The sequence below is a fragment of the Ostrinia furnacalis genome, unplaced genomic scaffold, assembly GCF_004193835.3.
Source record: "Ostrinia furnacalis isolate ACB-3 unplaced genomic scaffold, ASM419383v2 OfSCF1226, whole genome shotgun sequence".
Taxonomy (NCBI): Eukaryota; Metazoa; Arthropoda; class Insecta; order Lepidoptera; family Crambidae; genus Ostrinia; species Ostrinia furnacalis.
Window position 1 is genome coordinate 1,409 of NW_021131465.1, and position 12,950 is coordinate 14,358.

General features: G+C 40.0%; 1 protein-coding gene across 1 annotated transcript; it reads left to right on the forward strand.

Annotated features, from left to right (window-relative positions):
• The first annotated feature begins 5,369 nt into the window (after window positions 1-5,369).
• Window positions 5,370-12,291, forward strand: LOC114351911 (intraflagellar transport protein 74 homolog). Its single transcript, XM_028303255.1, has 11 exons — window positions 5,370-5,561; window positions 6,208-6,355; window positions 7,228-7,465; window positions 8,047-8,243; window positions 8,607-8,783; window positions 9,198-9,323; window positions 9,881-9,982; window positions 10,309-10,614; window positions 10,895-11,009; window positions 11,166-11,275; window positions 11,927-12,291. The coding sequence occupies exons 1-11, from the start codon at window positions 5,431-5,433 to the stop codon at window positions 12,137-12,139; spliced, it is 1,863 nt and encodes a 620-aa protein (XP_028159056.1). The 5' UTR covers window positions 5,370-5,430; the 3' UTR covers window positions 12,140-12,291.
• Window positions 12,292-12,950: the final 659 nt, after the last annotated feature.

The window sequence follows — 12,950 nt, forward strand, 5'->3', positions numbered from 1 at the left end:
AAACAATAACAATGAATTATATATCGTTTCAAAGTAAATATTTTAAAGAAGATGTTATTTTATTATATTAAGCTATTTTTATGTTGAATTAAAGAAGAATAATGTTGTAAAAATCACTTTTATTTTTGAGTATTTCACGTTCTTTGAATTTGTGATTTCTTATTGAAAAAGGCTTAAACCTAAGAATTTTCTCAACTAACTATTTGCCTAAGGACCTATGCTATAGGATATAAATGTTTGTTATATCGTTTTCACAGTATTTTTATAAAAATTTCAGCTTGTAAACTGACGCTAAAGTGGAAATTTGAAAACCTGTGTGGACTTATCTTGATAGAATTCTTAAATACTATACTAATCGAAATAATTTCTCAACTAACTATTTAGACGACGAAATTGCCTAACTATTTATGCCTATAACATATTTGTAATGTAACTGGTTAATAATTGTAACGGGTTGAAAAAGTACTGTTTTTGCGCCAAACGGCGTAAACGCTCTTAAGGCCTTTCAAAACTAATTTATTTTTCTGGGCTATTCACTCTAATGACTAATACATACATAGATAAATAGTAAATATCTGTTAATGTCGAAATATTGCCAAATAAAATAGGCGATTTTTTTTTCACTGATGGTCTGATGACATGATGCAACTATGTAGTTAAATTTTCGCTATTCAATTACACACTCACGATTGCAGCCGAAATTGAATTGATCTGCCCCCTACACAAGTGGCAAAATCTGACATTCTATTCGGATGGATTCGAATTTTCAAAAGTGTGACTAGTCTATTCTACTAATAGACCCACTGATCATGTTCGAAGCACCTGTGCGGCACTATACTCGTGACGACATGCAACGAGACAATGGGCCAACTATCCGGCCGCCGGATATCCGGCTATCCGGCCTAGCAGCTGGCCGGATATCCGGTATCCGGTATCCGGCCAAACAACTATCCGTTTCATCTCTAGTTAATACATACAAAAATGCGTTAATTGTGCCCATATTAGGGCAAACCTATACGTTTAGCATCAGCTACAGCGAATCATGTTTAGTTGTCACGAATTCGCCGAAAGCAGGTGCTAAAACTAGCAGCACATTTGGTGTGGCCCTAACAGAATGTTACTTTTTCGTTATTTTACAGTATGTGTTCTCTCTACAAAGTAAAGACTGAGTACATAACAAGGACCAAGTAACATTCTGTATTCCTAGGTCTTAATCGCCAGAACATGTTTCACTTATTGAGTTTAAGTCTGTAATATTAGTCACCCATTCCTAGTTTTTTTTGTAAACCGACATGATTGCAACATCAAACCCCGCTATGCGACAGCCATAACTTCGACTCGCATCCTCAAAAAAATATTGATAAAACTAAATAATGTTGTAAAATTTTAAAAATTAATTTAGATTTAATATAAAAATTATTAAAAATTACGAAACACCTGAGAAGATTACTCGTATTGTTAGCTTTCTAAAAAACTATAAGCCGATATAAAAATTGACAACTACTCCTTGAAGTTGGTCTTAANGCGTATCTTAGGCAGTGGCAGGCGTCATCAGACTGCGGAGGTCAACCTGTTACCTGACAATGGTTCCAGGGATGCGTCTGCCATTCACCTCCAAGCCGGTGCTTGTCCCTTCAACGCCGTGCTTTATTCAGCGTTTTAACACTCTTGACTGTCTAACGCTGACCAAATAAACCGAAATGCTGAAATTACCAGATAAGGCACCGCTCAGCATGAGCCTGCTCCTCACAATATTCCTTCGCAAGAAGGACAGACCAAACAACCTATTCTATTAAACGTTCTAATCAGTAGATACAAGTATGTAAGTATTGATCTGATCTGAAGTAGTTGAATGCTAAATTCTATATCTGGATGCAGATACCGATCACAGAGACACCGCCGGCCTCTCCGCATGTCTTGTCAAGGTACCCTAAAATTATCAATCTCTCGTTCTCTACTGCATACCGAAAAACATTAATACAATCACAAACTACTTACTAAACCTCGTCACCTTTGACAAACCAGACGAGACAGCAACTACTAGAACGGAAGGTTAGTGTGTAACATTTATCTTCGGGAACACTTTAAACCTTGTCAATTACGTGAACTCAGTTTCAACAAGTCGTCATCTCTAAGGATTTAGTCGGTAAATACGAAATCTATACGACTCAACAAGTGCCTATAATGGTAAGCTTGATCTCCAGTGAGGGCTCGTCACATTACAACTCGACCCCACACAACCGATTCAATACACAAGACTCCAGCTCAGCATCTCTTAACAACAATCTGGATGTCTGCAAAATATCAGAAATCATAATCAGCGATGGGGGATTTCTCATTCTTTCATTCATTTCATGTGCGTTCACTAATTTTGCTATCGGACAATCAAAGCATAGCCTATACTCGAAACTAAGGGAGGAAGGGGCACATTCAGAGCCTCTATTGGAACTGTCTCTCTAACTTTTCAACTTGAAAAACATCACCCCCTTTCGGTTCAGTCGGGTAAAAATAGCTCTGGCAGCGCAAAATATTATCTCCCAGGTCGATTCAATCAAATTTATCTGACGATCTAGGTCGATTTACGGGGAAAACAACCTACTTAGTGGCATCTCCTGGGTTCAAATCCAAAGGTAAATATTCCAAAAGTTCGGGAAACTGGATATCCAGAGACCCCACAGAGATTCACCAGCAGCCTTTGCAACGACTTCAACCAGGGTGGCTATGGTGGTAAACTAGGCTAAATCTTTGCTGTCCCGTTTCTCACTACAGCAAAAGGTACCTGCTTAGCACCTCGAAGTGACCTTTCTGGCTTTTCTTAGCTCTTTTCTTAGGGTTCGAGACCGACCCTCAAAATACAGAATCTCCACCATGTTCTTACCACATGGTGACCTCCACGTCAGGATCAGGTAACATGTAACTTTTTAGTATGTTGAGTTGGGGGTAATAAGGTATCGTTCCTAAAACATACCTGGCAAAAATCCACTTTAAAAACTTATAAAATAACCTGGCCTTGGTGGTTAAACTAATGGCCTAAGGAAAACAGTCGTAGCTATATACTTACCTCTTGAAGCTCGACAGCAAGATTTATTTGCTAGACTAAATCGTTTATCTACTCTTCTACTACCTTTATGCCCTGTGGGTCTAGACAAAATTTACTTTAAAATCGCAAACCAGTCGAAGGATGGTCGATTAGCCTTCTTTTTTCTATACGAAGTTATAACGTATCCAATTTTCGATTCGATCAAAAAGTGCTACTTGTCTAGGGGGGCTGGTATTACTAATCTAAAACTATATTAAAGATAACTTTAATTTTCTTACTAAGCATAAAAGCTTAACCAATTTCACTTCCTGATAAAGGCCTTAAACCCAACAGTAGGTATCTAAAATGTGACCTTTACGAGGCTTCTCGTAGACTAGCTTATGTATATTTTTCTCCTACCATCTACATCAGCTGCTGACATGACAAAACATAGTCTCACCTGAATAATTTCAAGATTAAGTTAATAAACCTTGACCTACGAGTAAGTTCGGCACCGTTACGGCATCATACAAACAACTGGGAAAAATGACAGCAAATCCCAAAAAACAACATAGGTATGCCCTTGCTACGGTTGCGTAAGTTACTGGAATCAGGCGAGCAGAGGCGAACAGCGGAATATAATAACACATTATTTATTTATTTTTTTTTTTTCAACACCAAGTAATGCTAGGAATCTACATGGATAAAAACAGTATAAAAGTGTACAGATAAAGGTTGTTGGATTTAAAACCTCTCCTGGCATTGTTGACTTCGTTCTGGCATCTTTAATTTGGGTGATATTTAGCCATAGATGAAATTATTTGATGAGATATTGGTGTAGGCAGAACAATAATAGCAATATTATAAGGCAGACACTTTTATTAACTGATCTACGACCGATACACCAAATAACATATTATTTAATTAATAACTTTCAATCAACAGATCTAAAGCATGCATGTTGGATACTCTTCAATCACATCGTACGCCTGTATTATAAACTTATGTTGATGACTCGCATGAATCTTACTGCCATGCGGGCAAATTATATCAATACACACTCAATCTGCATTTTAATGAGGAAAGAATTTCTGAATTCAGTTCAGTAGCTTTCCAGTTTATTCATTTCAAACATACAAAAGTACAAGCCCTCCTACTTTGTGATATTAGTGCAGCTCTCACTGGGCATTTAGAACAAAACATGTTAATACCCTGAAATTAATCATGTTCTAATCTAGTTCTGTTACAGAAACTCGAAAACTTTCATCACATAGCGCCATTGGTAAGTAGTCACCAGGAGCTAATAAACAAGTCTCTCACCAGATGCTGTGCATCGTCACATGCCGAATAATAGTACAAGTTTTACAAAACAATAAAACTTGTATTATTGAGCAGAGACGATGCACAGCATCCCAAGAAGGCCTCCTGGTGAGCTCTCTATGAAGAACTCCGAGCAAGCTCGCCCCCAGGTGACTAGAATGGCGGCAAACGGAAGTAAGTCAAATCAATTCCTATTAAATAATTGCGGAAATGACGTCATTTAAGGTATAAAATGGTAAAAAACTACACCGGAAGTAGACGCATCTCCTCACCAGATGCTGTGCATCGTCTCTGCTCAATAATACAAGTTTTATTGTTTTGTAAAACTTGTACTATTTTCTCTGTTAGGTAGAGAAAATTTTACCGCGATACCGAATTGATCCTCAGCTGCAGGGCTACTACGAAACGCTGTTTACGTAGTTTCGGGTCTATCTATCACTTACAAATACAAATACACAAACATTATTTAGGTACAAATTACTAATATTCTTTAAAAAATATTTCTAAAACTACAGAAAGGGCATGACTGTATGTAAGGCACTATCTTACGTTAACTTTAACAAACGTCAGAAATCTGTCAAACTCCAAAAAACACACCGGTTATCGTTATAGTTAACGGTCACAAATCAAATTAGAGATTTGCTAGACGCATTTTCCAATATTGTTATTTTCTTGTATAAAAATTCACACACACACTTTTCAATAGGGTAAGTCCTTTACGCGGTATAACCGGAAAACCTAAAAAGCGCCCCTTTCGGGGGCCCCCACCACTTAAGCACAACTCCGTCGAAGTCGAAAACCTAGGAGAGTGTTAATGGGCAACCAATGAAGCCATTAAAGCAATAAAATATTTTGTAGGAATTATTTCCGATTTAAAATCTAATTCTACTGGCCTATGCCGCGTTGGCTAAATGCGCAAACCGCATGAATCCTCAAAACAAAAAAAAATGTCAATTCAGAATTGTCATGTCAATGACGGTTGTTGCCCGGTCAACCGGCTGCCATGGCAACGCATAACAACAAAGCATTTGCGCGTGTACCCAGCTGTAATTTTCTGTGACCTACAATAGGCGATAAGTGTTTTTCTAATTATGGATTTTTCCGACGACAGTGTGACGGGCACTTCGGGCAGGGAGAGTGCGGTCAGGCGGCCCGACGCACCGCGCCCTGTATCTAGGAGAGGGTTCCGGGAGTACACCAACTCAGGGTCTGCAGTGTCCAGGTGAACAACGTTGTTTAATGTAAATTATTTGCCATTAATGACACATTCAGTGTGCGAGTAACGTAGATAGTATAGGCACTTGCGGCTCATATCATGTTTAAGCTTACATACATAAACAAAAAAAAAGTTAACTACCTTACTTAATATTACCAATAAACTCTTGAGTCTTGCGAAGTACCTAATGGTTCTATGCCCCTTACTAGGGAATTAGACAATAGGACTGTTTATGTAATAGTTTTAATATTCAGTAGATAAAAAACTCTCTTTTTTCTTTCTGTATCATACTGACCACCTATGTAATCTTACAATATTTTACTAGCTTTTTCCCGCGACATTGCTCCCATTAAACTTTAGACGGGAAATGTTTGCTATTCTTTTTGTAGGTGTTTAAGTACGTGACTGTATTGAATCCTACTATCCTACTAATATTATAAATACGAAAGTTTGTTTGGATGTTTGTTACTCTTTCACGCAAAAACTACTGAACGGATTTTGATGAAACTGTATAGCACATAATAACTGATGACGTTAAGTGACAAACTAAATTTCACGCGGGTGAAGCGGCGGGTAAAAGTATGGTCATATCAGTATCTTTAAACGTAGAAAATATAGTATAACATTCTTTCTAAAATGATCGTTTTGACAGAAGCGGCAGCATGAGGCCGACGTCAGCCTACCGACCTGCGGGCAGCACCGCCTCTCGCCTGTCCACTGCTNGCCTGTCCACTGCCGGGTTTGGACCGGCGCCACCCACGGCCGGTAGACAGCAGACGGCTATGACTGGATTCTCTATGGTAAACTTTTTGAGTCACTTTCGTTCGTTTCAGCCAAAAGACGTCCACTGCTGGACAAAGGCCTCCCCAAGAATTTCCACAAAGACCGCTCCTGCGCCGCTCGCATCCAGGCGCCTCCCACGACCTTCACCAGATCGTCGGTCCACCTAGTGGGAGGCCTGCCCGCGCTACGTATTTCGGCTCGTGGTCGCCACTCAAGAACTTTCCTACTCCAGCGGCCATCAGCTCTACGAGCTATGTGCCCCGCCCACTGCCACTTGATTTTAACGATTCTGTGGGCTATGTCAGTCACTTTGGTTCTCCTACGGAGCTCCTCCTCTTTCCTTGAGTCGCCTTAGGCCGCTTGAACACGCTAAGAATAGTCGCCGGGCCTACGCAAGAATTCGTGTCGTTTCTTTATACGAACCGTGTAGGTACATTGCTCGGGCGCTGACCAAGAAATAATTATTGTTTTTTCGTAGCTAGGTCCGACGAAGTTCTTGACACGGCGAAATTTCTTAGAGTGTACGAGAAGACTTATGATCGTATTTAGGAACTTAAACTGCGTAAATAAAGTGTTTTTCATGCTACTTTAAATACGTTTAAGGATCGCCTTGCTGTTCTTTTAAACTTTAAAAAGGCAGGGATGTTCCCGGGTAAAAAAGCAATAGTTTGAATTAGCCGTGTCGGTTAACTTTTAAAACAAATACTCGACACGTAGGTATTTTTCACTTTTTCAAACTAATGATAACTGAAAAAGATAAAGTATGCCAAAGTTCAAATGAAGAGATCCATAACGTCAAAGCGTGCTTAAAAGTGGCCTATGTTCAGCAGTGGACGCCCTATGGCTGAAATGATGATGACAAGGTTCGACTGAAAAATGTGTTTTTTAGATTGATCGCCCCATAACCCAGCAAGGCATCTCGGGGCTGCGTACAGGCACTGCCCGCGGCTTCCGCACCAGGCAGCTCCAAGACAAGAGGTACTGGGAAGAGCTGATGCAGGTCAAGATCAGAGAGATGAAGGCAGAGATAGCCAGGCTGAACGAGCTGGCTGAGGCTGGCGAGAGGGAAAAGTCTGCTAAGAAACACTATGAGAAAAGGGTGAGGGAGCTTGCGCAGGAGTTGACTGGTAAGTGTGAGAGCTACGGGATTACTAAGAAAAACGTTGACGAAGTTTCGAGTATTGCCATCCCTCTCGCGCAGAGCGAGGTATCAGCATGAGCGACACTAACAGATAGGCCTGAAACTACGTAAACAACGTTTTTGAGTAGATCTACTGTAGATGCGGTTTTTTGTTATGGTCCGATATTGTCAAATTCAACCAGGCGATGTGAAAATTATTGGGGGAGGCCTATGTTCAGCAGTGGACGTCCTGTGGCTGAAATTAATGATTATGATGATGGTGATTGGCATATTCAAATTCTTTATTGCTCCATGTTGGTATACAAAGATTCTTACATAGTAAACATAGATATTCATGATTTTACTGCAGATTGTGAGGCCATGAGCAACCTCAATTAAAATCAAAGTCCAAGTCTTCTACAGTCAGCGTCAAATAGTTCGTGACACCCAAAGTGGTCACAAAGTTGACAATACAACCTTATTCCAAATTGTAACAAAGACGTGTTGCGAACTTATTGGCTGCTTTGGGTGTCACAAACTATTTGACACTATTCTTTCTGATTGAACTAAACTAGCAAGTAATTTCAGATCTTCAAGGCCGATTAGCAGATTACAACACAGCTATACGCATAGCGAATGGGGAAGCAACCAAGCAGTCGGTTGAAGACCAAACAAAAGAATTGGAAATCAACAACAGGAAGCTACAAGAGGAAGTAGAACAAGTGTTCCTGGAGAAACAGAGGAAGGAAAATCAGTTGAGGCAGTTAAGAGAGCAAATGGACAAGGTATTCGATACGTCTAATCTTTTGGTGGTCAGATTGTCGTAAAATACACTAAGATTAGTCTTAGAATAGGTACTACAGTCAGCGTCAAATAGTTCGTCACACCCAAGGTAGCCAAAAAGTTCACAAGAGTCTTTGTTTCTTTGGGACACTTTGGGTGTCACGAACTTTTTGACGCTGACTGTAGGTAGTGTATCAAATGTACTAGGTAGGTACCTACCTACATTCGAAAGCTATACGTAACTATACGTTTTTGTTGCGCTCTTAACAAAACGGCAACTTATAGCCGCAGTGTTTAGCTTAGATAAGCTTTTGTCTGGACTTCATAATGCCAATCAAGTAAATTGATTAATTTTCGTAAACCAGGAGCAGTCAACCATATCAAAGCTGCTAGCTGAGATGACCCAAGAACAGAAAGACCAGTACAACGAGCTGGAGGCTACGGCCGCGGCTTTGAGGGAGGAGGTGGAGCAGGCCAGGGCTCAGCTGGACCACCTCAGCAGGGAGAAGGAGGAATTCAGCAAGGAGATATCGGGATCACAGGTATGTATAAAGATTTTTATAATAATGTCTAGGAGTGAAGACTTGTCCCATATTTAGAGAGCTGGATTGTATTTCTACTTCATTTTGGAAGAAAACATGAAATGTTTTTATTGTACCTAAAACAACAAAGAAAATTAAAACAATACATGAGTGTATAGAACAAGACATAACACGAAAAATCAGAAGAGAACATCGTCGGCCTAAATCGACTCATCAATGGCAATCTTTTTTTAACCGACCTCAAAAAAGGAGGATAATCTTAATGTTATATGTCTGCATTTGTCATAATATAAATTACGTAATTATTTTTTTACTTTTTAGTGCACTTTTTTCGAGTTGGTTTTAATTTTTGTTTTAAAATTAATTATTCATTCAACAGAAGAATCGATCAGCTAATGATCTTGCTCTTTCTAGATTAAAGTCCATCTTTTGGAATTGCATAGGCGTTTAGCAGCCGCTGAAGACAAGCGAGACACGCTTAAAAATGAGATGAACAACCGCCTTGAACCTCAGGAAGAGAGGGAGAAGTTACTATTACAGGTGAACTATACTTTCACACTGGACACTGGATGCGCACTTTGACCTGAACGGTGACCGCAGAACCCATCCAGTGTGCAGTGTGGCAAATCATTTGACCTATCGGCGTCTAGTCCAGTGTTCTGCAAAGGGAGTACCGCGGCACACTGGTGTACCGTGGTCATCAGATAATGTGCCTTAGTAAGTAAGTAAAGGTAAGATTAGTAAGAAGAAGTATCCATCTCGGGCGACACATCATGCGCCCGGATGAGATAGCAGATATCACGCTCCAAAGAATCTGGAAATGTATAGACTCAACGGGACTAAGCAGTGAACTCTAAACACAAGGGCTGCCACATTAGATCAAACCTGGTCGAGCTGGCGCAAATGAAGGCCCAAAAATCAATAATAATAAAAAGGGTAAGATTATAAAGTTAATTACTTATTTTTCATGTGTGGTGTACCATCAAAAAAAATTGTTTTCCTAGATGTGACCTTGAACACAAAAAGTTTGCGGAACACTGTTGTAGTCAATATTAGGTAAAGGTATTGCAATTTGCAACTAAGATGATGTTTTTCAGGTTCGCGAAGACAACGCGGCTATCACTTCATTGGACAGTAACGCTGCAAATCTAAAAGAACAGATCAAGAAAGTCCAAGAACTCATAGAGCAAGCTGAACAGGTATGTACTAAAAGAGAAAGTCTATTTTTTTTTATCCACATCGAGGAAGCTCTTTGCCTGTATCTCACCTGATGGTAAGTGACGATCAAGCCGAAGGTGGAAGCGAGCTTCACCCGGAATCCTCAACCACTTAGGAACTGGCCAATAGCCGCCTAAAGTGGGCTTAGTGTGAGTTTTTGTTTGTATACTCACACTGAGCCCTCAGATTAAACTATCCATAATAACCAATGGATATCCGGTGTAGAACTTTTTCCTGATTTTAGTTACATTGATATAATGCTAGCTACCAAACTAAGTATTTAATTTTTTTTCTGGACCTTATGTAGGACTTAGAAGAAGGAAACTCCGAGCGTCATCAGAAATACCGCGAATTGAAGAAACGTGAAGAGACAATGGACACCTTCATGTCCACTTACGACGAGAACCTCAAGAAAGAACAAGAAAAGATAGCTCAACTAGAAAAGGACATTGTATTCGCTTTAGAACACAGCAGTTCTAACATCGACATGGATTTGAGCGAAATAGATACGTTGAAGCAGAAAGAAGGGTACGTTTCCTCGTATGATGATGGAAAGAAGTCGGTGGATACTCTTATGAAGGATTATGAAAGGTTCCACGCTAATTTGAAGAAGGTAGGTCTCTTTAGAGTGCTGATTTACGTAGACTCCTTGTATAAAAAGCCCGGTCTGTGAACACGTAGAATTTTGTCCAATGACCCCTAGCTACCCATCCTTATCGCTCGCGCGTAATTATATTGCTGTCGCGACTGTGCGACTGGCACCTGCAGTGAGTGTGCGAGCGCGATAGCAACATAATTACGCGCGAACGATAAGAATGGGTAGCTTGGGGTCATTGGACAAAATTCTACGTGCTCACAGACCAGACTATAGTAATTATTATAACTTATTCTAGGCAGAATCTACGCGTGAGCGGCTTGCAACAGAACTACAGGCATTACCGCAAAAGACAGAGGCTATGAACGAGGAGCTAGTCACCCTGTCAGATCTAGAAAGACTGAGGGATGAAGGTAACTTGCCCATACATCTAACGTAGGCGTCAAGACCTTAACTAACTTAACAGTAAAGAGAGCTCTCAGCTCAATAGAGTAGAGCAGTGTTTAGAGCAAACATCGCGTTGTATTATGTAATACTCGTAAATAAACTAGTTTAAAAAATTGTTAAAGGTGAAGAACAAAAGAAAACGTTAGAGACGGAGATGCAATTGCTGAGGGAAAAATTAGCTCCGACAGAAAGCGCGGTCACAGAAGCATTGAGCAAACTGAAGAAATTGCAGGTTTGTAGTCGTTATAATTAAACGTTACCAAATAAAGCAATCTACACTCGCGAGCAAAAGTATGGAATCACTTACATGAAGTTGTTTCCACGCGATCTTGTGTACTAACGAATTTGTTAGAAAAAAAGTGGCACCATTTTAAAGATTAAACTTTTAACTTTAAATTGATACCAATTGAAAGCGGTTTATCGGTGACCTGCCGTCTGTTTCGACCCTATGGCAGGACTTTTTGGAGTCAAATTCTATTGCTTATATCTTAGACGAACTGTCCACTCGCTAACAGCTATCCTACGAACATTTCTCAGCTCTTGCTGGACGTCGATACCAGTCAAATGACGATTTCTTAGAGAGGTTGACATGAAAAAAGGGTCATCCCTCTGCGATGTGCAACTTCATGTAAGTGATTCCATACTTTTGCTCGCGAGTGTACATTGGTAAGAGTCTGTACACAATTAAGTGGACCTAATTGGGCGTCCACAACAGTCCTCTACAGCGTTTGGTCTTGAGCTTCGCGTTTGATTTCGCTCCAAGTCTTGCCGATCTTCTTCGCCTCGTCTGCCACAGTGCGCCACCAAGTTTGCGTTTTCCTTTTGCGACCATTCAAATACCGTCCTATTTTTTCATTCAAGTCTAATAAGAACTTTTTTACAGGAAAGCCTGGACGGCAACGAAATGTACACAAGACTTAACAACCTAGAAGAAGAATTGGCTCAACTTGACACCAGGAAGACGGTCTTAGAAGAAGATATAGCGTCAATCACGCTGAAGGCGGACTACGAACCTTTGAAGAAACAGGCAATGGAGGAGCTGGCTAGCTTGAACAAGAAGATTATTGAGGACTTGAACAGCGCTAAATCTTATTGAATATGGTTTAAAAATGGGTTTGTTACGACCACATAAATTAGGTTACTTATTGATAATTTTTACAATTTTATCAATTTTTTGCCGTCTTCTTCGTGTCGCTGAGTTTAACTTTTCCCCGGGACAAACTTGACCTTCACTGGTTGGGTTTTTATTGGCGGTCAAGCTGTAGATCCTGGGTACACAGGAGTTGCAGCAGTGGGAACGAGAGGTGGGAATAGTCCCGTCTTCTTCGTGTGATGTTTTTTCAAATAGAAAGATTTAACTACTAGACTAAGAGCTAGTGAACGCCAGACCTACGTCATTTTATAAAAGCTGAAAGTTTGTCAGCGTATGCTCCCAATATAGGATATAATGTTGGTGAATTATGAAGTTTGGGTCGTGGTGGCTTTGGGAGCTACCCTAAAAAAACTGTCTTTCAAGGAGTTGGAACTGTCAAAAGTGTCTGGCTGTTGGGGAAAATACTTCTAATTATTGTCCAAATATTATACATAAAAATCAGATTTAATGGTATAACGTTAGTAGAATTACAGTCTTTTGAATATACAGAAAAAGCCACCGTAAAAGTTAGACTTACGTTATAATAAAAAATCTGATCTTTATGTATAATATTGGGGCAATAAGTAGAAATATTTTCCCCAACAGCCAGACAGTTTTGACAGTTCCAACTCCTTGAAAGACAGTTTTTTTAGGGTAGCTCCCAAAGCCACCACGACCCAAACTTCATAATTCACCAACATTATATCCTATATTGGGAGCATACGCTGACAAACTTTCAGCTTTTATAAAATGACGTAGGTCTGGCGTTCACTAG